The 27,487-nt window shown below is 41.7% G+C and overlaps 2 protein-coding genes across 4 annotated transcripts in view; one reads left to right on the top strand and one right to left on the bottom strand.

Annotated features, from left to right (window-relative positions):
• Positions 1-480: 480 nt before the first annotated feature.
• aoc2 (amine oxidase copper containing 2) overlaps positions 481-27,487 on the bottom strand; it is a 62,303-nt gene continuing 35,296 nt past the window's right edge. Inside the window, exon 4 of the mRNA XM_072249777.1 lies at positions 481-7,797. Within this exon, the coding sequence (XP_072105878.1) occupies positions 7,789-7,797 (9 nt within the window). The 3' untranslated portion in view covers positions 481-7,788. The remainder of the gene's footprint in view (positions 7,798-27,487) is intronic.
• LOC140191914 (glucose-6-phosphatase catalytic subunit 1-like) lies at positions 2,924-24,874 on the top strand. Of its 3 annotated transcripts, XM_072249779.1 has the most exons (9): positions 2,924-3,228; positions 6,559-6,668; positions 6,770-6,875; positions 7,600-7,715; positions 8,495-8,674; positions 18,390-18,499; positions 18,604-18,708; positions 23,767-23,868; positions 24,793-24,874. In XM_072249779.1, exons 1-8 carry the CDS (start codon positions 2,999-3,001, stop codon positions 23,854-23,856), a joined length of 1,047 nt encoding a protein of 348 aa, XP_072105880.1. In that variant the 5' UTR covers positions 2,924-2,998; the 3' UTR covers positions 23,857-23,868; positions 24,793-24,874. The 3 variants fall into 3 exon arrangements, with proteins under 3 accessions (XP_072105880.1, XP_072105881.1, XP_072105879.1); XM_072249780.1 differs by lacking the exons at positions 18,390-18,499; positions 18,604-18,708; positions 23,767-23,868; positions 24,793-24,874 and adding an exon at positions 14,382-15,096; XM_072249778.1 differs by lacking the exons at positions 18,390-18,499; positions 18,604-18,708; positions 23,767-23,868; positions 24,793-24,874 and having other exon boundaries at positions 8,495-10,280.

Consider the following 27,487-nt stretch of genomic DNA (forward strand, 5'->3'; position numbering starts at 1 on the left):
CTTCTGGCCTTTGTGAAGGGGGGGTGGGGTCTTTGATTATGTTGGCAGCTTTACTGAGGCAGCGAGAATTGTGGTGAGATGTGCTGAGCTGAGTCCACATCTCTGCAGGTTCTTGCGGTCTCGGTCAGAGCTGTTATCATAACAATATTGAAGGTAAATTGTGGGTGTTTTGAAGGGTAAAAGGTGAAGATGTAATTTATAAGCTGATAATGTTTTGCTGAGTGTTCCTATTGGATCTGCACAAAATTGGCAGCATTTTACAACATAATTGCCAACAGATTCTGGGTGTAAAATTCTGAGCAGAGTGGCTGAGCTCTAATGGCAACTTTCCAGCTGCATCATGCCACTATCCCTGGAGAATCCACTCTTGGATACTGTGTGAAAGACCTGCACACCTGGAGGTTGTGTAGGCTGCTGGGAAAAAAGGGAAAGAAAATAACATGAGTCTTTTTCATTATTTGAGTTTTAATTATTTAAAAGCATTTCTTAAAACTTCCATTGATAATTTACATTTTAAAGTCACAATTTTACCTATTGTATTTTGATTACTTACAGTATTTCATTGGTAGTTTTTTAAAATGTTTTTGAATGGAGTCATAGATGCTCCAAGCAGCTTGTCGGAGGCATTCAGAAATATTGAAAGGTTTTGATAGAATATTTTTTAACGTTAACAAACCTTGGGGTTGTGGCTTTAACAACTGTCACAGGTTCCCAGAGGAGTTTATGTGGGAGTACTCTGAACAGTCCCCACGCCATTGTTTATGTCGCTGGAATCTCTGCTGCCACTCAGCATTTCCTGAACATCTAGCCAGAGAGACTTACCATCAAGATGTTAGGAGAACATAAAAATAGGAAAGGATGGAACATGGGTCACTAGTTCCAACAGAGGGCCCAGTCCAAGAAAATCCTTCCTAAGATAAGGGGCCCAAAACGCCTCACAATACTCCAAGCGAGGCCTCACCAGTGCTTTATAAAGTCTCAACATTACAGCCTTGCTTTTATGTTCTAGTCCTCTTGAAATGAATGCTATCATTGCATTTGACTTCCTCTCCACAGAGTCAAACTGCAAATTGACCTTTAGGGAATCCTGCACAAGGACTCCCAAGTCCCTTTGTGCCTCAGGTTTTTGTAGCTTCTCTCCATTTAGAAAATAGTTAACCCTTTCATTTCTTCTACCAAAGTGCATGACCATACACCCCGACACTATATTCCATCTGCCATTTCTTTGCCTATTCTCCTAATCTACTTTCTCAAAACTACCTGCCCCTCCATCTATCTTCATATCGTCTGCAAACTTTGCAACAAAGTTTGGAAATAGAGCAATCTTGATGTGTTAGCAATGACTTGTGAACTTGAAACGAAGTAAGTGAAGATTACAGCCAACACTTCATATCCAGTGACTAATGGTCAAAAAGGGAACGAAGCCTTTGGCTATTTAACATCCCTTATGTGAGCAAACTGATTAATGATTTGGAAAGTTTCTCAGACTTGAAAAATAATAAAAGGTTATGACTGTATTGCGGATGCAAATGAATGTCTGTTATCTATTAATTTCTGTTGTCAATATATTTGTTCTATACAATACGCATTTCAATCACTTATTTCATTAGCTGTTCATCAGGCACAAAATTTGTTACTGTAAAGGTTATGTCACTGGAGCACTCAAATCTCAACTCAAAACTGCTCCAGTCTCAACATTTGGTTATTTAAATAAATTTATATAGTGTAGAAATGCTAGTATGATTAATGGCAGCCCTAAAAACCCATCTAATTATTAATGCACTTGGGAGGGGGGGAGAGGAAAAACTTATTGAATTCCCATCCCTGATCAAGGTTTCAAATTGGTCTCAGGATAGCTCATATTTGTGTCTTCATGCAGAAAGTAGGCAGCCTTCTCTCAACTATTCTCTACTCTTCATTAACCAGGGTGTGGGTGTCACTGGTGAGGCAAACATATAATGTCTATGTCTAATTGCCCTTAAGGTGGTCATGGTGAAGTGTATTCCTGAATCACGCCAGTCCTCCAGGTGAAATATATGCCCAGAGAGCTTCCTTAATATTGCATTATCCTTGCAAGTGGAGGATATTTGATCACAAGCCTTATGCATGCCTTTTAGTTGATCGAAAGGTTTAGTCAGCTCTGGCCCTAAATGGTTTCTCATTCTCTGGATGGTCACATCAATACCAGTTCCCCACACCCTGATTAGATCTCTGGCTGGCAGTTTATTCTCACCATGAAATCCTCATAGTAGGCACATAACTAGCTATTGGAGTGTTAGAAATGGTCATACAATATACTGCACCCTGCAGGATGCCCACAATGCAAATTTTTAGGTTTTGTTAGGTATTTACAACACTGCAAATAACTGAAAATTTAACAAGCATTTTTTTTTACACCTTGTTTCAAAGAGTCAATAAAAATCATTATGAAATAGTTAGCGTTTAACCGTCTAGCTATTAAGAATCTTCACATCAACAATATCTTCTCACTGGAGAAACTCCATACACAGTTTTGCACAATGTCCTTGTTACAGATACGGTATAGTACACTGAAGACCAGGTAGTAATATTTATGCGGTTAGTGAAAAGCACAGCTATTAAAGGGTTAAAGTTTCTTCAGTTTAAAAACTATATTAATCATTATATTCATTGTTATTTAAAAAAATTAAACCTTTTTGTTACATCTCCTATTACATTATAAATTGTGATAATGTCAAGAACAGTTAGTTCCTTTCTCTCTTGTTGTTTATTAGCTCAATCAATAAATTCAATGACTTGGGTGTTTTTCAAGCAAGAAGTATCCAAACATGCTTGCGTCAGCCTGACATGCTCTTGCTTTGTCCATTGATTCTGTGCGTCTAGCCTTTGGGTCCAAAGATCACTGTTTGCGTATTATGCTGCTCTCTGCTTCTCTATATAACAGTCCCACACAGCACAGCAGAGGAAAGATCATCTTGGACAGAGTGCAAGAGAAACAGTGTTTCCAAAGCTGCAGAGAATGGAGGCTGGCATGGACCTGCTCCACAGCTCTGGCGTGGAGATGGTGCAGTATCTCCAGGTGAACTACAGGGACTCCCAGAGCTGGTTCACTTTCATCTCTGTCGCTGCTGACCTGAGAAACACTTTCTACGTTTTCTTCCCCATCTGGTTCCACCTGTACGAGGCCGTGGGCATCAAACTCATCTGGGTGGCCGTCATTGGAGACTGGCTCAACCTCATCTTTAAATGGTAAGTTAAGTGGTTAAAAAAAAAATCTGTTTGTAAAAATTTAGGGTGGTAAACCCAAATGCAGGTGCTGTTTCTGCGTGTGCAAGATTAACCCCGGCCTGGTAAGTACATTGCACCAATCAGTTGGTGCATTGAACAGAGTATCCTGTCTGTAATAATCATGCTTGGATAATCCAGCTGGGGTGTCCATATTATGTATGGCTAGCCCCAGTTAACCCGTGATAATTAAAGGTAGTTCAATGCTACCCAGATTTCAGTGATCGCCTCTACAAACATCTCACACATCATTCTGCACAGCTAGTTGAATTGTTCACTTAGAACATGGGATGGTTATGACATTCTGCTCTGGACCGTCTCCCTTCCTTCCTCCACCACAGTTTATCCCTCAGCTCATTCTGCCAGCCATTCGATCCCCTGTACCTAATGAAGCATCCACTGTGTGTATGTCCGTGGTCTTCTGCTGCTGTAGCCCACCCTCTTTAAGGTTCCATGTGTTGTGCATTCAGAGATGCTCTTCTGCACACCATTGTTGTAATGTTTCATTATTTGAGTTACTGACACCCTCCTGTCAGATTGAACCAGTCTGGCCATTCTCCTCTGACCTCTCTCATTAAGAAGATGTTTTCGCCCACAGAACTGCCGTTCACTGGATTTTTTTTTTGTTTTTCGCACCATTCTCTGTAAACTCCAGAGATTGTTATGTGTGAAAATGTCAGGAGGCCAGCAGTTTCTGAGATACTCAAACCACCTGTCTAGCACCACAAATCATTCCATGGTCAAAGTCACTTAAGTCATATTTCTTCCACATTCTGATGTCTGATCTGAACCTCTTGGCCATATTTGCATGGTTTTATGCATTGAGTTAGACCATAAGACATAGGAGCAGAATTAGGCCACTCAGCCCATCAAGTCTGCTCCATCATTCCATCATGGCTGATGTATTATCCCTCTCAACGCTCTTCTCTTACTTTTTCCCCATAATCTTTGATGCCCTGACTAATCATGAATCTATCAACATCTGTTTTAAATCTATTCAATGACTGGGCCCCTACAGCCACCTGTGGCAATGAATTCCACAGATTCACCACCCTCTAGTTGAAGAAATTCCTCCTCATCTCTTTTCTAAATGGATGTGCCTCTATTCTGAGGCTGTGCCCTCTGGTCCTAGATTCCCCCTACTATTGGAAATATCCTCTCCACATCCAGTCTGTCTAGGGCCTTCAACATTTGATAGGTTTCAATGAGATCCTTCCTCTTTCTTCTAAACTCCAGCAAGTACAGGCCCAGAACCATAAAACACACCTCATATATTAACCCTTTCATTGCTGGGATCATTCTCTTGAACTTCCTCTGGACTCTCTCCAATATCAGCACATTTTTTTCTTGGATGAGTGGCCCAAACCTGCTCAGAATACTCCAAGTGGGGTCTGATCAATACCTTACAAAGCCTCAACTGCCACCTGATTGGCTGATTAGATATTTGCATTAATGAGCAGGTGTACAGATATACCTAATAAAGAGGCCACTGAGTGTATGTTGAACAGGGAATGATATGGCACGGGTTGAGCAGATGCTTGGGCAGAAATTGATGTCAGTAAAATGCCCTGCAAAGTCAGTCATGGTTCTTCACGTAGACTTTTGCAGATTGTAGAAATTGCCTTGCTTTCGCCATCCCGGAACTGTACATATATTTGAATAAGATACAATTCAACATGACTATTACCTCACTATTTTTGCTCTCTATTCACACTACTTACAGCATTTAATTTATATTTCTTATTGTAATTTATAGCTTTCTATGTATTGCACTATACTGTGCTGCAGAACAAGTTTCACAATATACTCTATGTCAGTGATGATAAACAGGATTATGATTCTAATTCAATTAGGCATTAACAGTTGTATTTACATTACCAAATTCTCTAACTTTTGCTCTAAGACCAGTCCTGTGGAAAAAAATTGTAGATCCTGGAAATCTAATACGACAACAGAAAATGCTGGAAATATTTAGCAAGCCAGGCTGCATCTATGAGAAACAGAGATCTCTTTTATTTCCCATAGATGTGTCTGACCTGCTGCATAAAACCAAACCTGACTCCAAAGTCAAGGAAGTCCCAATATTCCTATGATTCGCTGCTAGATCAAAAGCAGTGAACACTGCTAACACTGGCATTAGGTTGGATTAACACTATAGCATTGATGTGACGTGAAAGTGTTACCTTGCTGTTACAGTCTGGAAGTGATCCATCAGGTTTCTGATACAAGTTGTGTACCCCTTATCCAAAATTCCAAAATCCAAAAACCTTCAAAATCTGAAACTTTTTGAGCGCTCACATGATGTCACAAATGGAAAGTTCCACAAGGCGCTGGGAATGTTCCCAGTAAGAAGTGACCTCACATATGTAATAAGTAGAAGTAAATGAAAAACAGAAAAACCATTGCATAAAGCAAAAAGTGAAAATCTCAATTATGTCTTGAAAGAGTGGATTAGACATCGTTTATCAGTATACTGATCATGAAACAAGCAAAGATCTATCACGACGAACTGAAAATTTAAAGTAATTGTGAGTAAAAGTAACCAGCAGGCTGGTTGCAGAAATTTAAGAAAAGGCGCGGCATTAATTTTTTTTAAGATTTGTGGTGATAAAGCTTCTGCTGATCATGAAGCAGTGGAAAAATTCATTGATGAGTTTGCCAAGATCATCGCTGATAAAAATCTAACACGATGAGCAGCTGCATCAGTACATATGTGTGATGAACAAGTGTAAAACAGAGATTGCTTACCAGTAGCACATAAATTCAGAGTCAGAAATAACAGTGGTCCCAAACTATCTCATTATATATTCCAAAATCTGAAAAAAATCCAAATTCCATAACACTTCCGGCCCCAACCATTTCAGATAAGGGGTACAACATTTTAGTATGTTTTACTTGTCTAATTAGTAACGTTTTATAAATCGTGTGCAAGACATGGATGCATTTTGCTGCAAAATGTTTTTTCTAGATGAATTGGCAGGGATCAGTGATTAACAAGACAAAGGTAACATTCCAAGATAGCCTCACTCTTCGTAAACAGAAGGTTCTTGGCATCTAAATTTAATAATAGATCCAACTACTAAGGTCAGCTTGTTGGTCAATGTCCTTTTAAAAAAAAACTTTTTCTTATTACTGTTTCCAAGATTCCCTAATGTAAATGTTTAGCAAATGTCTGATGACATTATGTTCTCACATGTTTTGCATTAGTCTATAAATATTTTGGTTAAAATCCTGAATTACCTGAAATCCATGAGTATATACTCTTTCCAACATATTTTTTCTTTTCCTTTGCAGGATATTATTTGGTCAGAGACCTTACTGGTGGGTTCATGAAACTTCGTACTATGGCAATTTGTCTGTTCCTGTGTTGGAGCAATACCCAATTACCTGTGAAACCGGACCAGGTACTGATAAAATAGAAACTGTGAATTTTAAGAAGCCAGTGATTAGATTTTCTTCTGCATTCCCAATAAAGTGAAACTGATTGAACAACTGTACATTTCAGGAAGTCCCTCAGGCCACACCACGGGTTCAGCTGGGGTTTGCTATGTGATGGTGACAGCGATAGTGACCAGCACATTTCGGAAAAACCAACATTGTTTCAGAAGCTGGTGAGTCTATGAAATACTGATGCTTTCTAATGCTGATAAATTTGAGGCCAGCTAAGCTTCACCTTTTGGTATAAAGGAAGCTGGGAACAATTGTACTGGAGGAAAGAAACCTCAGAGCCCAAAAGCAATGAGATATTAAAGGCATATTAAAAGGTGTGGATAAGTTCAACATTCATTATATCTTTGACGGCAGCAAATGCTGCAGAGAGAGTGAATGTGAATAAGCAGTTAATTATTCCACCCAGAACTTGATGTATTTATGACACTATCAATGCAAGAGACAGAGAGCATTGGTAAGTCCCACAAAAATCAGCAAAATAATTAGCAGAGAAAATAAATTATATTTTAAAGACAGAATGAGAAGGAAAAACTACTTTTGAGAGTGATAATAATGTCCTCCTCTAACTTCCCTTGTTGGATCCAGTATTCAGCTAGCAGTTTCAGCCTCTGGAAAAGGCCAAGTGAATCTCAGTCTCCCCATACATTCCCATTCACCTTAAACAAAAAAAAAGTAAGAAGGTCACAAATCTTCTTAAAATTGCAGAGGACAAGTCATTGAGTATAGTCAAGGCTGAAATGGACATATTTTGGTCTACAGGGGAGGCAAGGGCTATGGAGATGAGGCTAAAATCAGGACAGACATGCTCATATTGAATGATGGAGCAGACTGAAGGGCTCCCATGGCATTTTGTTTATGTTCTTATCACTGCTGTTATTGTTTCAGGTGTCTCCGTGCTTTTCTGTGGAGCGTCTTCTGGGTGGTTCAGGTCTGTGTCTGTGCATCCAGAGTCTTTGTAGCTGCACATTTCCCCCATCAAGTCTTCATGGGAGTCATCTCAGGTCAGTGGGACATTCAGTAAACCTTCCTCCATCACAGACAACGGATAGGCAATCCAACTTATGCTTCCCTTCTTCACGATTCCTGTTTACGAAAAATACCTGCTCAATTAGCAGAGAAGCTACCTGTACTTGGAATTCTAATGAGAACAGTCCAAATCAGAATTTCCAACCTTATTTCTACAAAGTACTGTTGTTTAATTATTGCCTTCACGACTAAAGCACATTTGCATTTTGATAAATTATTTTAGCTACCATTGTAATTAAATTAGTAATTGAAATTACTCCACTTTCTACAACTAAGAAATTAAATCTGGTATATTATTACACCTACATGGTACCTCTAAACGATTCATGCAATCAGCAAACCAGTGTTATTTGGAAGCTGTTCTTGAATCACAGACGAAAAATAATGGGCAGGAAAAGCTCAATGAATTGAGCAACCTCCAATGGAGGAAAGGAATTATTGACATTGAGTCAAAACTCTGGATCAGGGCCCTGTGAAGGATTTTGATCTGAGACATCAAGGGTTCCTTTCCTCTCATGGATGCTGCTGAATTGCTGAGTTCCCCCTGCAGATTGTTGTTTTAGATACCAGCACCTGCAGTCTCTTGTGTCTCCCTTGAATCACAAACAAAGGAGTTAACCTTGCATACTGTCGGTCATTGTTAATCACCAGATCAGTTTCCATGTCAATATTTTAATGTTCAATAATAAAATTTCATGTTTGCTTTTTAGTCTTTGCAGTGTCAGTGCTAACATTCGACCTATTTTGTGTTCAGGAGTGGCTGTAGCTGAGGCGTTTGGCCGGATTAATGCAATCTACAATGCAAGCCTTAAGAAGTATCTGCAGATCACTCTCTTCCTGTTCTCCTTTGCTCTGGGTTTCTACCTGCTGCTGAAAATGCTGGGAGTCGACCTGCTGTGGTCAGTGGAGAAAGCCCAGAGATGGTGTGCCCGAGGTGAGTGGATCCACATTGACACCACTCCCTTCGCTGGGCTGGTCAGGAATATGGGAGCCTTGTTTGGACTGGGTTTGGCTCTGAACTCACCCATTTACATCGAGAGCTGCAAGGGGAAGAGAGGCCAGCAGCTCTGTTTCAGGATAAGTTGTGTTGTGGCCTCGTTGATCGTCCTGCACCTGTTTGACTCGGTGAAGCCTCCTGCACAGAAGGAACTTTTGTTTTACTTCCTATCCTTCTGCAAAAGTGCTGCTGTGCCTCTGGCGGCTGTGGCAATCATCCCATTTTCAGTATCGCAGGTCATGAACCAACAAGAGAAAAAGGTGCTCTAAGTGTCTGCAACTTAAATATTTGCCCATTAACACAGAAACCACTCGCCAAATCAAATCACTTTGACTTTGGCTAGTTTGAGACAGAATCTAAACTCAACTTGGAAAAGGTGCAAGGGCAGCAGGCTTGAATTGAAAAGAGTGGTCTTGTTAAACATGTAATTTAACCAGATGATCCAGAAAAAATTTATGTGCCAGAGGTGTCCTGAGAATGAATTTACTGTGTAGATTGACATTTGCATTTTTAATTGCAATCTGTTTTAGTAATCTGGTTCTTCTGTTAACTTACACATTGTCTGAATCATGCTATCACCCTGCACATCACTGTGTGGTAAGAATGAAAGAGAAAAAGGATATGTTTTGGATGCCATTGTTTTGCATTCCCTGGGCTCCTGGTCAATTAGGCTATCTAATTCAAGGGAAGATTGAAGCCTTCTGATAACCCAGTGGGAACCTGTGGGCACAGTGTGTTACAAACTATTTTTTCTTCTCTTTTGAGTCAATACTTTTGTCTGGGTTACCTGGGACAGGGCTCCAGCTTGTTATTAGTATGTGTAGGCATATGTGAACAAGTCAATGGCATGAGTCAGTCTGTGGTGGAACATCCTGCCAATATGCTTACATGTGAAGAAAAGGCCAATCAGAGGCACATGATTCTTTGGGGAGCTGAGGAAAAAATGATGTTGCTTTTTAGTTTGGCATGGTGAGAGGGGTTGGAGAAGAGCTGCTGTTCTATAGGGACCCACTTCTTCAAAACAATTTCTGTGAAGTAAGGACTTGAAAATGTACATACCTCGAATGCACTGTGAATGCAATGGGATAAAGCAATTCTTTTCTGACTGGATGGATGGTGATTTATTGTATATCAGTGTTTTCTATCATAGAGATAGAGAAATCTGTTAGGTGCTTCAGAAGAACAACTAGCAAAATACTGTAGATGGTGGAAATCTGGAATGGAAAGTAGAAGATGGCAGAAAGTCAGTAGGGCAGGGGACACGAGATTCTGCAGATGCTGGCAATCCAGAGAAACACACACGAAATGCTGGAGGAACTCAGCAAGCCAGACAGCATCTATGGAAATGAATAAACAGTCGACGTTTCAGGCTGAGACCCTTCTTTACGACCACCTGTGGAGACAGAAACAGAGTTAGTGCTTCAGGCTGATAAACCTTCATCACAGTTGGATGAAAAATGTCACCATTTTGAGCTTTTCCATTATGTGCTTCTTTGAATAATTTGTATGATAGTTTTTATTGTAATAAATATTTTGAACAGAATGATGCTGATTTATTTTAACATATTTTTTATTTTTCCATATTCTTGATTTATTAAATTCTTGGCACCGTATAAAACCCCAGCTCTAAGTAGAACAGTTCCCAGGCCTCTGTCAATCCTACCTCCCAGCAAAATGCAGGAGATCAATGAGAGCTGATTAGAAAAACTATTTTCCATGGAATGGACTTGATATTCCCAAATTCCCAAATGAATGTGCTGGATGGGTGTTGCAGCTGAGATCCAACAACAATTTTCATGGGTGTACTGCTTCATATTTCACAAGCTCCCTTGGTTATGATGATAGAACCATGCAGCAAAAAAAAAGTCCTTCCGCCATGCTGACCCTGACCATCAATCGTCTATTTACACCAGTCCTACACTAATCTCACTTTATTTGCCCTATGTTCCCACTAATTTGCCTCTATCTTAACCTCTGACCTACACACTAAATGCACTTTCCAGCAGCCAATTAGCACTTACTTCAAATGCACTGCAGAAGTGGTGAGTTACAGCGGTTTCATTCAAAATGAGGATGTTTGTCAGTTCATCAGAGGGTGGTGAGGGTGTGCCGGTGGCTCAGAGGCTGGACTGCCAAGAAAGGTACATTCCTAGAATATACAAAGATCCTTTTGAGGGCTGGGACTCAGAATAATAACAGCGGATGCAGCGGGTGGACAGTTGATGTTCTTGTCGTCTATTTAAGGCCTTGGGGGAAAATTGCTGGGTTGAGAATTGGGCAAGTTGGAGAGTTAAAGGGAGGAGGAGAGTCGGTTGAAGGTCTTCATTGCCTTTGGGGATTAAGGGAGGAGGCTGAATCTTAGGGGCTCTCTTGATATCTTGCGACCACATGGTAAATTAATGGATGATGTAAAAGGAGTATTTTGGGATGTATCATCTTTGAAAATCAATAGATCACTAGACCCAGACGAAATATGGTCTCTTCTTTCTTGTGCTGTTTTGATTTATATTGATTTATACTCTTTATGGATTTGTGATGTTGTGTTTATGATTCCGTAGACCACATTTGGAATACTCCGTTCGGTTTTAGTCGTCTCACTATAGGAAGGATGTGGAAGCTTTAGGGAGGGTGCTAAGAAGATTTATCAAGATGCTGCTTGGATTAGAGAGAGTGTCTTATGAGGATAGATTGATTGATCTAGAGCTGTTCTCTTTGGTGTAAAGGGAAATGAGAGGTGAATTGATAGAGGTGTACAAGATGATAAAAGGCAAGGATCGAGTGGACAGCCAGAGACTTTTTCCCAGGGCAGAAATGACTAACATAAGGGGATATAATTTTAAGGTGAATGAAAGAAAGTATAGTGGGGGTTGTCAGAGGTAAGTCTTTTATGCAGAGAGTGGTGGGTGCGTGGGGTGGTGGTAGAGGCAGATACATTAGGGGCATTTAAGAAACTCTTAGATAGGCACATGGATGATAGAAAATTGGAGGGCTGTGTAGGAGGGAAAGGTTAGATTGATCTTAGGTTAAAAGGCCAGCAAATCATGGACTAAAGGGCCTGTAGTGCGCCGTAATGTTCTGTTCTACTATTTCATAGAGGCATAAAGGCATATGGATTAGAAAATCTTCTGATGGTCACATCAAGCAGCAGTTGGTACACAGTGACCTCTAGGCTATATCCTATGTACTTGACATAACATAATGAGAAAACAAAGATGAACAATTTAGAACCATTTCACAAAGTAAACCTGTTGCCTACAATGACAACTTCCATTAACAGTTCCTACTGAACAATAAAAGAAAGAAAGTACTCACTTCTGAGGAGAATTGAACTACAGCTCTGCAACATCTTTCTAGTACTGATGAACTGGCCTATTGTGCGTGCTCTTCATCCCTGAGCCACTCTATCACTGATTGTATATTGAAGTGTCCGGGCCTAGGTCCGAGAGCAATGAACGAACCGAGGTTCGGCTGACTTAAACACTGGGTCTCATTGAAAAGGTCAGGGTGTCGGGGCCAGAAGCAAGGGGTGGGCCGGTGTTCAGCTCAATGAGGTTTACTGAACTGAGGCTGTGGCCTGCAAGCAACAGGCTCATATTAAGTTATCATACAGGGTAGGAGCATTAGGGTAATAAATTGGCATTGATAAAGCTAACCAACAGCAAGCGGAGGGTTGGGATGCATTTTGTATCGGCGGTCTATAGTTAATGGGTGCAATAGGGTTCTTGGTCAGGCTGAACTATTTATAATCTCTATCAATGACACAGATGGGTGCGCCAAGTGCACTGGTGGTCAGGTTTGCTGATGATACAAAGGTAGGTGGTTTGGCAATTTGTAAGGAGATGTGAGATGTACTTAGAACTACCTACAAACAGGTTTACCCTCTATTTTCCTAAATTCCAGGTATCCATCCAGGAGTCTCTTAAAAGACCCTGTTGTTTCTGTCTCCACCACTGCCGCTGGCAGCCCATTCCATGCACTCACCACTCTCTGCGTAAAAAAACTTATTACCCCTGACATCTCCTGTCAGGGAGGGGTAGCACCTCTAGTGGGGGAACATGTCGCGTCCTTTTCAGGGCGGTTAGTCCACCTTTGGTCCCCTGCTGGCACCCAGCTCTCACCTGTGGCTCCCTGTAGCTGTTTGCATGCGACAGCGGCCACACCCCGGGCAACGGCTTCGACAAGCCGGCTAAACCAGGTGAGGGTAGCCGACAGGTCTCAAACCCTCGGTGTGATAGGGAGTTGTCTATCCCAGCATGTGAAGACAGACTCCGGCGGATTGAGCGGATGAGACCAATGGAAGGTCCAACGGTCAAGAAGGCGGTCTCTGCAAGCGTCGTGGAACGTGTAGAGCAGGACAAGACACAGAAGATGTCCTGGTCATCCACTGCGCCTAGTCCCATCTCCAGCCGTCTAGACTCTGTCTTGCCACTGGATCCAGATGGGAATTGGGAAGAGAGAGTGAGGCTGACGCTGCGCAACTCTCCCTCACTTAAATCCAAATCACGCGCTAGTTTTGGTGTCATTATGGTGTCGAGGTCCTCATCAACGTCAATGATGGACGAACAACAACAACCTACTTCCAAGCACCTTAAAACTATGTCCTCTTGTGTTAGCTATTTCAGCCCTGGGAAAAAGCCTCTGACTATCCATACGTATATATGAACAAAAGTTGAATGCTTTGGTCTATAATGATTCCACGAATGAAAGAGTTATCATCTGGGAAGCATTTGATGTCTCTAGGCCTTTACTCATTGAAATTTAGAAGAATGAGTGGGGGATCTCATTGAAAGATATCCAATGTTGAAAGACCCAGATAGAGTGGATGTGAAGATGATACTTCTGAAAGTGGGGGAATCTAGGATGAGAGGACACAGCTTCAGAATATGGGCATCCATTTGGAACAGAGATGAGGAGGAATTTCTTTAGCCAGAGGGTGGTGAGTCTGTAGAATTTGTTGCCACCAGTGGCTGTGGAGGTCAGGTCATTTGGTATACTTAAGGCTGAGATTGATATGTTCTTGATTAGTCAGGTCATGAAAGGTTATGGAGAGAAGACAGGAGAATAGGGCTGAGGGGGAAAATGAATCAGCCATGATGAAACGGCGGAGCAGACTTAGTGGGATGAATGGCCTAATTTTACTTATGGTCTTATACTAATTAGGCTATAGAAAGATGAGAAGTAATCTTATGGAGATAGGGACTGAGTGGCTGATGAGAGGATGCCTACCCAAGTGGGGTTATTATTTTTTGTGATGATAACTTCTTAATAAGAGGAAGATAAGAGTGTATTTCTTCTTGTAGCTGATAATGAATCTTTGGAATTCTCTATTTCAGAGGGCCATGAAGTTAAAATCATTGAATGTATTAAAGGCAGAGATTGGTGGACATTTAAACTTCCAGGGAGACAGGGGTAAGGAAAGATATCAGGGAAATCATGTTAAGATCTAGACTGGATCAGCCATGATCTTATTGAATAGCAGAGCAGGGTAGAAGGGCTGACTGACCTACTGCTGCTCTCGGTTCTTGTGTTCTGTGTTCTCATGCAACTATTGCAGGACATTTGGTGTATCTTCAAAGTAAATTTATTCTCAAAGTACATACAGTATAAGTCACCATATATGACCTTGAGATTCATTTTCTTGCAGGCATTCATGGTAAAACAAAGAAGTACAATAGAATCAATGAAGAACTATACAAGCAAGGACAGACAAAAGAGAAAAGCAAGTGGGATATCAATGTTAATAAACAATTGTTGTTGGAAAGGACTTTTGCTCAGCAGCATGTGACATGGACTTAGTCAGTTTAGATCAGAGGTTCCCATTCTGGGGTTCTTGGACTCCTTGCTTAATGGTATTGGTCCATGGCATAAAAAAGGTTGGGAACTCCTGGTTTAGGTAGAACCATGAAGCAGCAAGTGGTGGTTGTTTATAGGCTTCCAACAGTGTCAGTAATGTAAGCAGAGTATAAGGAAGGAAATCAGTGATACATTGAACAGACGTAATGCTATTATCATGGTGAACTGTAATTTGCGTTTAAAGCAGGCAAATTAAATTTGTGCTAACAATGTCAAAGATGGATTCCTGGAGTTTATCTGAGATGGTTTCCAGGTCAGTGTGCTAACAAATAGGCTGCTTTAGATGTAAGACTGGGCAAGGAGCTAGAGTTTCTTTATAACCCTAGGAAAGAAACAGGACCATAACATGATAGAATTTTATTTTGAGTTCAAAGGTGTTGCATTGCAATTTGAAACCAGAGAATTCAACTAACCAAAGGAAACCATGAAAGCAAACAACAGGAATTCTGCAGATGCTGGAAATTCAAGCAACACACATCAAAGTTGCCGGTGAACGCAGCAGGCCAGGCAGCATCTGTAGGAAGAGGTACAGTCGACTTTTCAGGCCGAGACCCTTCGTCAGGACTAACTGAAGGAAGAGTGAGTAAGGGATTTGAAAGTTGGAGGGGAAGGGGGAGATCCAAAATGATAGGGGAAGACAGGAGGGGGAGGGATGGAACCAAGAGCTGGACAGGTGATTGGCAAAGGGGATATGAGAGGATCATGGGACAGGAGGTCCGGGGAGAAAGACAAGGGGAGGGGGGAACCAGAGGATGGGCAAGGGGTATAGTCAGAGGGACAGAGGGAGGAAAAGGAGAGAGAGAGAGAGAAAGAATGTGTGTGTAAAAATAAATAACGGATGGGGTACGAGGGGGAGGTGGGGCATTAGCGGAAGTTAGAGAAGTCGATGTTCATACCATCAGGTTGGAGGCTACCCAGACGGAATATAAGGTGTTATTCCTCCAACCTGAGTGTGGCTTCATCTTTACAGTAGAGGAGGCCGTAGATAGACATGTCAGAATGTTGCTTGAATTTCCAGCATCTGACAGAGACCTAATGAGAATCAAGGATAATTGAGTTTCAGTGTTTCTAGTGCTAGTGTAAACATTGCATAATGAATCCTTCTTACTGGCAACCTACCAGCTTCAAGAACCAATCTTGCTCATTCATTTATCTGATTGAGACTGAACTGTAGCTACAGAACGTAGAAATCTACAGAACAATGAAGTTATGAGCAAGATCACAAAAGGAGCCATCTAAAAAAGTTACGATATACTCAAGATTAAATGGTACAGACTTATCATATTTGGAGTTATTTTTTAAGTCAGGCTTTGGTCATTTTAAAAGCAAATAGTAAAGAAAATGATTGAACAATGACCCTGAACTGAGTCAATTGTAGAATCCTAAATCAGGTGTTATTGTCCAATTTCAAAGCTTATTCGATTAATCAATAGGCTAGATACTGAAGGCATTTTTAATGCAAATGTTTTAAACCATTTACGTCAGTTTGAAAATTATTTTACATTGCATGTTGACTTTGCTAGTGCAAAGATTGCACAATGCACTTGAGTTATTTGGCTGGTGGCTAAATATAACAGGCCCTCTGTAGTTTGGACTACAAATTGAAAGGTGGTGAAAGTCAGGATTAGATGGGCCACTACTTTTGACAGCTTCTGACACACAGAAAATGGAGGCTGGCATGGACCTGCTCCACAGCTCCGGTGTGGAGATGGTGCAGTATCTCCAGGTGAACTACAGGGACTCCCAGAGCTGGTTCACTTTCATCTCTGTCGCTGCCGACCTGAGAAACACTTTCTACGTTTTCTTCCCCATCTGGTTCCACCTGTACGAGGCAGTGGGCATCAAACTCATCTGGGTGGCCGTCATCGGAGACTGGCTCAACCTCATCTTTAAATGGTAAGCATTCTCTGAGAAGTCACTTGGAGCTTTTTAAAGAGGTTAATTCAAGCCTCATTAACTGAGATAGTTATAATTCTATATATACATATACACATACACACACATATACAAAATTCTTTGACAATAAATAAATCCGTCATATGAGAGTGAAGAATTAAGTGTGATGTTAATCAGTAGTGCCTCTTTTACCATAGCAGGATTTCAGATTACAACGTGTTCTGGGAAACAAGCTCAAACTTCTTATTCTGACAGCCGCCCCTCTCCTTTCCAGTCTTGATGAAGAGTCTCAGCCCAAAACATCAACTGTATATTCCCCTCTATAGATGCTGTCTGACTTGCCGAGTTCCTCCAGCATTTTGTGTGTGTTGCTCAGTTTATGTTTACAGGATTTATAAATTCAAAGGATCCATTTCAACAGATATTGCCTAGTGTCAATATGGACCAAAAAGTGCCATATTGAAAGTAATCTCTCCCAATCCAAGGTGTCTTGGCACTTCGTGTTTCAGCTGCAGACTCCATCGATATTCAAATTTATCTTGTAGGACCCCATCTGTTCTGCTCAGACTGAGTGCTAACAGAGCATGGCCAAAAACATTTCAACTTTCATTTTGTGAGGTTAGGAAATAGCTGGAGTGAATTCCACAAAAATAATCTAAACCATATACCTCCTACCCAAAGTATCCTCGCATAGAATGCTTTGTGGATGGGCCTGAAGAATGTCTGTGCAGTGAGTTCAAAGTTTAAGCTCGGATGTTGCTCTCCTCATAGGAACAGATTTTGGACATTTGTTGGAGAAGTTCACATGTGACTTAATTTTCGCATCGAGGGAGAGAGGAAGAGGAGAGCCATCCGCAGTACCATCGATGCGGCAGAGAGGGCCTCAAGATGGCTGTGGCTCAAAAGAGGGGAGCCATGGAGTCATAAGTAGCTAGCCATCTGGACACAAGCTGGAGTCTGATCAGCCCCGGCTGGGTCACCTGGAGGAGGGTGTATGATGTTGAAAGACCCGAAACACACGATAATTCCAGAAACATCACTGAAGATGTGTCCAGAAGTGTCAGTAGATGTATGTACACAGCACTAATGTGAAACAGATGTGATTGGTGTTGTCAGCATTTATGATCCATCCCCAATTATCTCTGAGGAGGTAGTTAAGAATAAACCACATCAGGAGACATTAACAGGTCAGACTTGGTAAGCATAGCAAACTTCCTTTCCTGTAGAAAGAAAGTAATAATGAACCAGATGGGTTTTGTAACCCAGTTATTTCAATACTTATTTTTTTAATTCAATAATTATTTAAATTATTTGTATTTCAATTTCCCAGCTGCTGTTAATAGAATTTAGACTCACGAATCTGGCCCAGTAACTCTTCTTGTTGCTACCATCAGGGGGATGATACAGCAGCCTAAAGCACATTTTAGGAAACAGCTTCTTCCCCTCTGTCATCATATTTCTGAATGGATAATGAACCCATGAAAACTACCTCACTAATTTTCCTCTCTTATATGGCTTATTGTATTTTATGTATCGCACTGTACTGCTGCCACCAAACAGTAAATCTCAGGACATGGGCCAGCATATGTCAGTGAAAGGACACCTGATTCTGATTCAGCAGCATTGAAATACAGTTCCAGCACGAATATCAGACTCATGAAAAAATGGCTGAGAATTATTTTTATTACTGGCACCAGCACAGAGTGCCAAAGAATTCTAGAGTGACACAAGATGGCAGAAGAGAAATCCATTCCAGCTCATCCTTTCACCATCAAGCTGCAATCTATTCTTGTTCAAATTGACGTGATCATCCGTTTTACAATCTCCCCTGAATCTGTTTGCGGTTCCAATTCAGCAGAGCAAAACAAATCCTCTGAATCTTTGTCCCTTTTCTCTTCTGCAGGATATTATTTGGTCAAAGACCTCACCGGTGGGTTCATGAAACTTTGTACTCTGGCAACACATCTGTTTCTGAGCTGGAGCAGTATCCCATCACCTGTGAAACAGGGCAAGGTACTGAGAGATATTATCACCTATTAATAACAGATGGACTTTAGTAATACAGTTCTTTTTCAGTGTTTCTATTTGCAGAATGTTAATCGCAAATCTTGTTCCAGGAAGCCCTCAGGACATGCTATGGGATCATCTGGAGTTTGCTATGTAATGATGACAGCATTCTTGGCCTCTGTACGTCAGAAAAAGTGGCATCGAGTTCAAAGTGGGTGAGTCTCACAGTCAGGGTTTGTTGGTACTTGAGGTCTGTTGCAAACTCAGGCTTTACAAAAACATGCTCTGAATTAGTAAGCTGCTGTCTAAGTTTAATTGAGAGTACCAATTACCATACACGCTTACAGCTTAATCACACTTCTAAATACCATGTATAACTAAGAAACATGCTAAATGTTACACGTTAAATGAAACATGGTAACCATGTTACCATGGCTAGAACACTGCCCAACTTCACGCAGTATGTGAGCTGTACAACCAGAGGGGAGAGGACTCTGGATTTGATGTACGCTAACGTTAAGGATGCATACAGCTCCTCTCCCCTCCCCCCATTGGGAAGGTCAGATCACAACCTGGTGCATCTAAAACCCTGCTACGTGTCTCTGGTGAAGAGTAAACCTGCAACCTCGAGGACAGTGAGGAAATGGTCGGAGGAGGTTTATGAGGCGCTCCAGGGTTGTTTTGAGGTGACAGACTGGCAGGCACTCTGTGAGCCACATGGAGAGGATATTGATGGGCTCACAGAGTGCATCACTGATTACATCAACTTCTGTGTGAACTGCAATGTTCCGGCAAGAACTGTCCTTTGTTATTCAAATAACAAGCCATGGGTGACAAAGGACGTTAAAGACATCCTGAATGCGAAAAAGAGGGCGTTTAGAGATGGAAATAGGGAGGAGCTGAGGGCAATACGGAGGGACCTGAAAGCCAGGATCAGGGAGGCTAAAGACAGGTATAGGAGGAAGCTTGAGTGGAAATTCCAGCAGAACAACATGAGAGAGGTCTGGAGTGGGATGAGGACCATCACTGGGTTCCGACTAACTAGCAACAGAGGAGCTGAAGGCAGTGTGGACAGGGCCAACAAACTTAACCTGTTCTTTAACAGATTTGACATTGTGGCCCCTGCTCATCCCCCACATGAGCCATCTGTTGTCGGCCCCCAACCAACACATATTCCACTCTCCCCTCCTACCCCTCCTCACAGTCCCCCACCCTGCTCTCATGACTATACCCCTTCCCCACACGAAACCACCACGGTGGGCTTCACAGCTGAACAGGTGAGAAGACAGCTGAAACGTCTCAACCCAAGTAAGGCGTGCAGGCCCGGATGGTGTCAGTACCAGGGTGCTCAAAGCCTGTGCCCCTCAGCTATGTGGAGTACTTCGCCATGTCTTCAACCTGAGCCTGAGGCTCCGTAGGCTTCCTGTACTGTGGAAGACGTCCTGCCTCGTCCCTGTGCCGAAGACGCCACGCCCCAGCGGCCTCAATGACTACAGACCGGTGGCATTGACCTCCCACATCATGAAGACCCTGGAGAGACTTATTCTGGAGCTGCTCTGGTCTATGGTTAGGCCACACTTAGATCCCCTTCTGTTCGCCTAACAGCCCCGACTAGGAGTTGAGGATGCCATCGTCTACCTGCAGAACCGTGTCTACACCCACCTGGACAAGCCAGCGAGCACTGTGAGGGTCATGTTTTTTGACTTCTCCAGTGCATTCAACACCATTCGCCCTGCTCTGCTGGGGGAGAAGCTGACAACGATGCAGGTGGATGCTTTCCTGGTGTCATGGATTCCTGATTACCTGACTGGCAGACCACAGTACGTGTGCTTGCAACACTGTGTGTCTGACAGAGTGATCAGCAGCACTGGGGCTCCACAGGGGACTGCCTTGTCTCCCTTTCTCTTCACCATTTACACCTCAGACTTCAACTACTGCACAGAGTCTTGTCATCTTCAGAAGTTTTCTGATGACTCTGCCATAGTTGGATGCATCAGCAAGGGAGATGAGGCTGAGTACAGGGCTACGGTAGGAAACTTTGTCACATGGTGTGAGCAGAATTATCTGCAGCTTAATGTGAAAAAGACTAAGGAGCTGGTGGTAGACCTGAGGAGAGCTAAGGCACCGGTGACCTCTGTTTCCATCCAGGGGGTCAGTGTGGACATGGTGGAGGATTACAAATACCTGGCGATACGAATTGACAATAAACTGGACTGGTCAAAGAACACTGAGGCTGCCTACAAGAAGGGTCAGAGCCGTCTCTATTTCCTGAGGAGACTGAGGTCCTTTAACATCTGCCGGACAATGCTGAGGATGTTCTATGAGTCTGTGGTTGCCAGTGTGATCGTGTTTGCTGTTGTGTGCTGGGGCAGCAGGCTGAGGGTAGCAGACACCAACAGAATCAACAAACTCATTCGTAAGGCCAGAGATGTTGTGGGGATGGAACTGGACTCTCTGACGGTGGTGTCTGAAAAGAGGATGCTGTCCAAGTTGCATGCCATCTTGGACAATGTCTCCCATCCACTACATAATGTACTGGTTTGGCACAGGAGTACATTCAGCCAGAGACTCATTCCACCGAGATGCAACACTGAGCGTCATAGGAAGTCATTCCTGCCTGTGGCCATCAAACTTTACAACTCCTCCCTTGGAGGGTCAGACACCCTGAGCCAGTAGGCTGGTCCTGGACTTATTTCCTGGCATAATTTACATATTACTATTTAATTATGTATGGTTTTATTACTATTTAATTATTTATAGTGCAACTGTAACGAAAACCAATTTCCCTCGGGATCAATAAAGTATGACTATGACTATGACTATGACTAAATGGTTTTATCTTTACAAGTATGTGCCCTAGCCCTTGCTTTTCTGTCTGGTGAAGCCTTCTCGGCCTTTTCATATTTCTCAGGGTTCCTACTTAACGTAAAAACTGGCATATAAATCAACTTCCTGAGATGTTTTGGAAGGGGCTAACAAGGGTGCAGGGAAAATAGGGTTCGGGGGAAGCATCTTTGACATCAGTACAATGTATTCAACTAACAAAATTTGTTTTGATCAAACTTAACATTTATTTTTCAAATTTTACTAAATTTTGAAACATGGAAATTGTAAAGCATGCATATTATTAAATGGAATGGTCCCAGAGATCTGGGAAATTGCAAATGTCATTGTATTCTTTAAGAAGGGAGAGAAGCAGAAAAAGAAATTATAGGCCAGTTAGTGGTTGGGAAGATGTTGGAGTTTATTATTAAGGATAAGGTTTCAGGGTACTTGGAGGCACATGTTAAAATAGGCCAAAGACAGCATAGTTTCTTTAAAGGAAAATCTTTTGGAATTCTTTGAGAAAATAACAAGGAGGATAGACAATGGAGAGTGGGTGGATGTTATGTATTTGGATTTTCAGAAGGCCATTGACAAGGTGCTGCGCATGAGGTTGCTTAACAAGAAAAAAGCCTAAGGTAAGATAATAGTATAGATAGAAGATTAGCTGACTGGCAGGAGGCAAAGAATGGGAATAAAGGGGGCCTATTCTGGTTGGATGCTGGTGAATAGTGGTGTTCCATAGGGGTCGGTACTGGGACCACTTCTTTTCATGTTGTATGTCAGCGATTTGGATGATGGAATTTATGGCTTTTTGGCCAAGTTTTTTTGCAGACAATACAAAGACAGATGGTAGGGCAGATAGTGTTGAGGAAGGAGGGAGTCTGCAGAAAGACTTAAATAGATTAGTAGAATGGGCAAAGAAGTAGCAGAGGGATTATAGTGTCAGGAAGAGTATACTGTAGTCATATACTTTGGTATAAGCAATAAAGGTGTAGACTATTTTCTAAATGGGGAGAAAATTCAAAACTCCGGGGTGCAAATGGCCTTGGGAGTCCTAAATATTAATTTGCAGGTTGAGCCAGTGGTGAGGAAGGCAAATGCAATGTTGGCATTCATTTCGAGAGGGCTAGAACATGAAAGCAAGGATGTAATGCTGAGGCTTTATAAGGAATTGGTCAGACCACACTTGGAGTATTGTGAGCAGTTTTGGGCTCCTTACCTAAGAAAAGATGTGCTGGTATTGGAGAGGGTCTAGAGGAGGTTCAAGAGAATTATTCTAGGAATGAAAGTGTTAATGTATGAGGAGCATTTGATGGCACTGGACTAAATTCAATGGAATTTAGAAGAATGAGAAGGGATCTCATTAAAACCTATCAAATATTGAAAGGGCTAGTTAGAGTGGATATGTATGTTTCTAAAGCGGATGAGACTAGGATCAGAGGGCACATCCTTAGAGTAGAGGGTGTTCATTTAGAATAGAAATGAGGAATAGTCAGAGCGTGTTGAATCTGTGGAATTCATTTCCATCAATGGCTGCGGAGGCCAAGTCATTGAGTATATTTAAAGAGGAGACTGATAGGTTCTTGATTAATCAGTGTCAAAGGTTATGGAGAGAAGGCAAGAGAATCGGGTTGAGAGAGATAATATATCAGCCATGATGGAATGGTGGACCAGACTAGGTGGGCTCTATTCTGCTCTTATGTCTTATTGTCTTATAATAGAAAATGTTTTGAATACTTGAATTGTTTTTTTCATAATTGACTCAAGTTAAAAGTGGAAAAGTTAAGCATATTTTAAATTCGTGAAGTGTTCAGCTAAAATTGAAATCCACAGATGGGTAGGGGCTAGCAAGTTGTGGGGAGGGGCTTGGGAAGCTGAGGAAAAATATTCTACACCAATGTATAAGTTTCACAGTGATCCAGGTCTGTGTGCACAAAATATCACAAAAGGAGTCCACTTTTCCCATTGGGTCCATGTCATCTCCCAGGGGAGCATTCCCATTTGTCGAAATTATCCAGTTCATTATTTATCTATTCCCTCTTGTACACACTCATCAGCTCCTCTTGGTTTCTTTTTGCAAATAAGGGGTATGGAGAGAGCACGCAAATCCCACATAGCAAGCACCCAAGGTCAGAATTGAACTCGAATCCCTGGAGGTGTGAGGCACAAGTACCTACAGCACCATGCTGAATTGACCAAGCTTTTTACAGCCACAATGATTTGACTTGCAAAAACATCCAAACCGAGGGCTATAGCAACAGAAGCCAAGTATTAAGTCAAGGCTTGAGGGCACTCAGGCCTTATTTCTAGAGGAGAGTGGGAAATGGGACATAGGTTGGGACTGGGTTTTAAACTGACCTGCCCAAAACTGTTCTGGGGTTAAAACTGGAACAAAGCACTCTGACACTCTGCATATCTTTGCCCTGAGTTATTCCCTTATATTACAGATGTATTCGTGTTGGACTTTGGATGATATTCTGGGTGATTCAACACAAGAGTGTTTGTGGCCACACATTTCCCTCATCAAGTCTTCCTAGGAGTCCTTACAGGTCAGTCACCTTTTGCTTAGCGACAGAAAAAAAATCAATGAAAAATCTAATAGTACTTTGAATCTGAATAAGCAAAAAAATTAGATTTTTGTTTTGATTAATTGGATGTAGTAGATCAGTAATACAGGACACTTTAATACTGTTATTTTAAGTTCCTAGCGTAGCATGAGTTGAGTAAAATTACTTATCATTCGTGATTTTTTTATTTCACTTCATGAAAAATGCAGCTGACATGTAATGTGGATTGGATAGTGCTGGCCAATGAAACAGCCCGGCAAAATGGACCATCGACGTTGCGTCCAAAGTCCTCCAATGCCATCTGCACCCCAACCCCATCCCCGCCTAACACCTTTGCCTCAAATTTCCTGATGCCCTGCCCAAAACTTATTTTCCAGTTGGAACTACATTGACTTGCGCATTTTCCACAGCACCAGTGGAAATTCAGGCAAAATTTCTGGAGGTTTTCAATCCAGTGATTTGGCAGCAATTCCAGATGGAAGCTGAATTTCATGACATGTATTGTTAATGTCCTTCAAAATCACGCAAGTAACAGGTTTGAATTACTGTATTCAAATACTGACATTCAAAAAAAGTATCAGAATTTGAATTGATCCATTTCTTTATGGGCTCTAGCTTAAAGGGGACTAGCTAAATATATCTTAACAAGTAAGGCCAATTTCCAAAATTTTTCAGAAAGCAATACTAACTTATGCAGTATCACATCAGAATCTTTTCAGTTTAATTCATGTATGGGGCTGTCTCGGCCCGAAATGTCAACTGTTTATTCACGTTCATGGATGCATTCTGACCTATTGAGTTCCTCCAGTGTTTTGTGTGTGATGCTATGGATTTTGCTCTTTGTGTTTATTTGAGGATCCTTACTGATACTTCTTAGTGCTAACATTTGACCTATTTTGTGTTCAGGAGTGGCTGTAGCTGAGGCGTTTGGCCGGATTAATGCAATCTACAATGCAAGCCTTAAGAAGTATCTGCAGATCACTCTCTTCCTGTTCTCCTTTGCTCTGGGTTTCTACCTGCTGCTGAAAATGCTGGGAGTCGACCTGCTGTGGTCAGTGGAGAAAGCCCAGAGATGGTATGCCCGAGCCGAGTGGGTCCACATTGACACCACTCCCTTCGCTGGGCTGGTCAGGAACATGGGAGCCTTGTTTGGACTGGGATTGGCTCTGAACTCATCCATTTACACCGAGAGCTGCAAGGGGAAGAGAGGCCAGCAGTTCTCCTTCAGATTCATCTGCATTGTGGCCTCGTTGATCACCCTGCACCTGTTTGACTCGGTGAAGCCTCCAACGCAGAGGGAATTCCTGTTTTATTTCCTGTCCTTCTGCAAAAGTGCCACGGTGCCTCTGGCAGCTGCAGCTTTTGTCCCGTTTTGTGTGTCACAGGTCGTACACAGACAGGAGAAGAAGGAACTATAAGTGTTTTGCAAAGTTTGGAAAAATGTTATGATTTCATTGCACTGTTAGGTGTTTATAACATTGGAACTATGCTCAATGCTCCTCAGCATCTGGATAGAGAAAAGCAGAAGCAAGAAAGGGGAAGGGAGAGAATAGGTGAAGATGTGTTACTTTGAGAAAGTAGAAAGACAGACAGATTGAGTATGCAAATATAGAGGGAAATAGTGTGAAATGGAGAAACCAGAAGGGCAGACAAATAGGGAAAGAGTGAGAGACATTATTAATTAGGACAGACAGAAAAGAGGCAGGCAGAAAGAGAGCAAGAAACTGTTAAAACAGCAAAAATGTAGATAAACTGGGATATAAAGATAAAGATTGTCAGGAAAGGAGGCAGCATGAAACAGAGAGAGAACAGAGAGGTTTTCATATCAGTGTTTCATACCAACTCACTTTCCAGATGCTGATGAACATTCAAGTTTTACCTTCCCAGTTTTTTTCTACTTCTACTTCAGATTTTTTAGCATTTGTTTTTTTTACTGGTTTCAAGATATTATCCTGCATTGTGTTGTTTTCTTGATTTTAGGATGCAAAACGTAGAGGGAATTCCTGTTTTATTTCCTGTCCTTCTGCAAAAGTGCCACGGTGCCTCTGGCAGCTGCAGCTTTTGTCCCGTTTTGTGTGTCACAGGTCGTGCACAGACAGGAGAAGAAAGTTCTGTAGATTACTAAGTGTAACATAATTGCATTTTCAGAGGATCTTGAGGATTCAGTCTACCGTTAACAGGTTTATGTACATTGCATTGGAAGTGTGGCATTTTTTTGATTCAAAGCTCACTTAATAAGATTTTTTTAATGAGACCACTTTGGAAAAAAAACGTGAAACGAAGTATGGCTGAAATTTGCAAGAAGGTGTTTCACAGTGTGTCATCTGGATGTGATTAAAAGGCAAAAGATAAATGCTTTCACATGTTAGTTCTCTCTAGATTATGCATAAGAGACATTGGGGTAGTTTAAAAAATTAATATCACTAAATTATTTGAATGCTTTAAATATGTTGTACACTTTTTATTGCTTTAAAATTTGAAGTATTTGGATCATTTTAACTTTCTCTATATTTGAAAGCAGATCAGTTTTGTTTACACAGTATATTACAACTGCCAACTCACCAGATGTTTCATCCATGCATTAATGAGAAACTGATTAAATAGTTTTAATTAACTACATCTTGGCTTGTGGCTAGTATGCATGGAGAGCTTGGAATGAGGGGACTTGGGCTTTCACAAACAAGAGAAAATCTGCAGATGCAAGAAATCCAAACAACACACACAAAATGCTGGAGGAACTCAGCAGGCCAGGCAGCATTTATGGAAAAGAGTAAACAGTCAACGTTTTTGGCCGAGACCCTTCATCAGGTCTCATCAGGACCTAGGCTTTCATAGATTTGGCACCTTGCACCTCATTTTCACCTGCCAGAATTCAGGCATAGAAATGCTACTTTTGCATTTGAATAGCAAAGCTAGAGTATCAATCTGCCATTGGGATGCACACACAATTTTAATTGCTGATCCAACCATGGCCAGTATCCCCCCATACTCCGTAGTAGAAGCCAGAGGCCGTGGGCACCCAGGCAGATTCACTTCAAAACGAAGCTTCTTGTGTCCAGCTGCAGGACTCTTGCTTGTCTTGGCATCTCTTCCACTCTGGACTTCATCTGCCTTCCTCAACTCCTGCTCCTTCCGAATTTTCCCCTTCCAGCCTCTGTCCAACCCTGTGAAAGTTAACTCTAGTCCACCACTGGTGACATTATTCTCACCGGAGTCACTCAAGCACACATGATCTTTCTTGACCGGAATCCTTACCCTAGCAAGTCCTTGCCAGAGTTAAAATCATAAATTGTGCACTTCATGATATGATAATGGTTTGTCCATATAAGCTCATAACTGAGTGTGAAAGGAGACCTTGCGGTATTGTGCCCTGGCCTCTGGGGAGAAAGAAATTGGTATTGGAATAACAGTAATGTACTGAATATGCATCCCTCCTTAAACAGAACAGGAAATAGTTCCCAAGATATCCCCAGTGACCAGCCTATCTAGAGAGTGATGGGCCTTTTTAAAAGACAAGAGTTTGTTCTTTCATTCTCTGAAGTTCAGTTTTATTGCCAAGACCATTTGGGCAGTTGCATGGATTTAAAATATGAAGTATTAT

This window comes from Mobula birostris, chromosome X (genome assembly GCF_030028105.1).
Source record: "Mobula birostris isolate sMobBir1 chromosome X, sMobBir1.hap1, whole genome shotgun sequence".
Classification (NCBI taxonomy): domain Eukaryota; kingdom Metazoa; phylum Chordata; class Chondrichthyes; order Myliobatiformes; family Myliobatidae; genus Mobula; species Mobula birostris.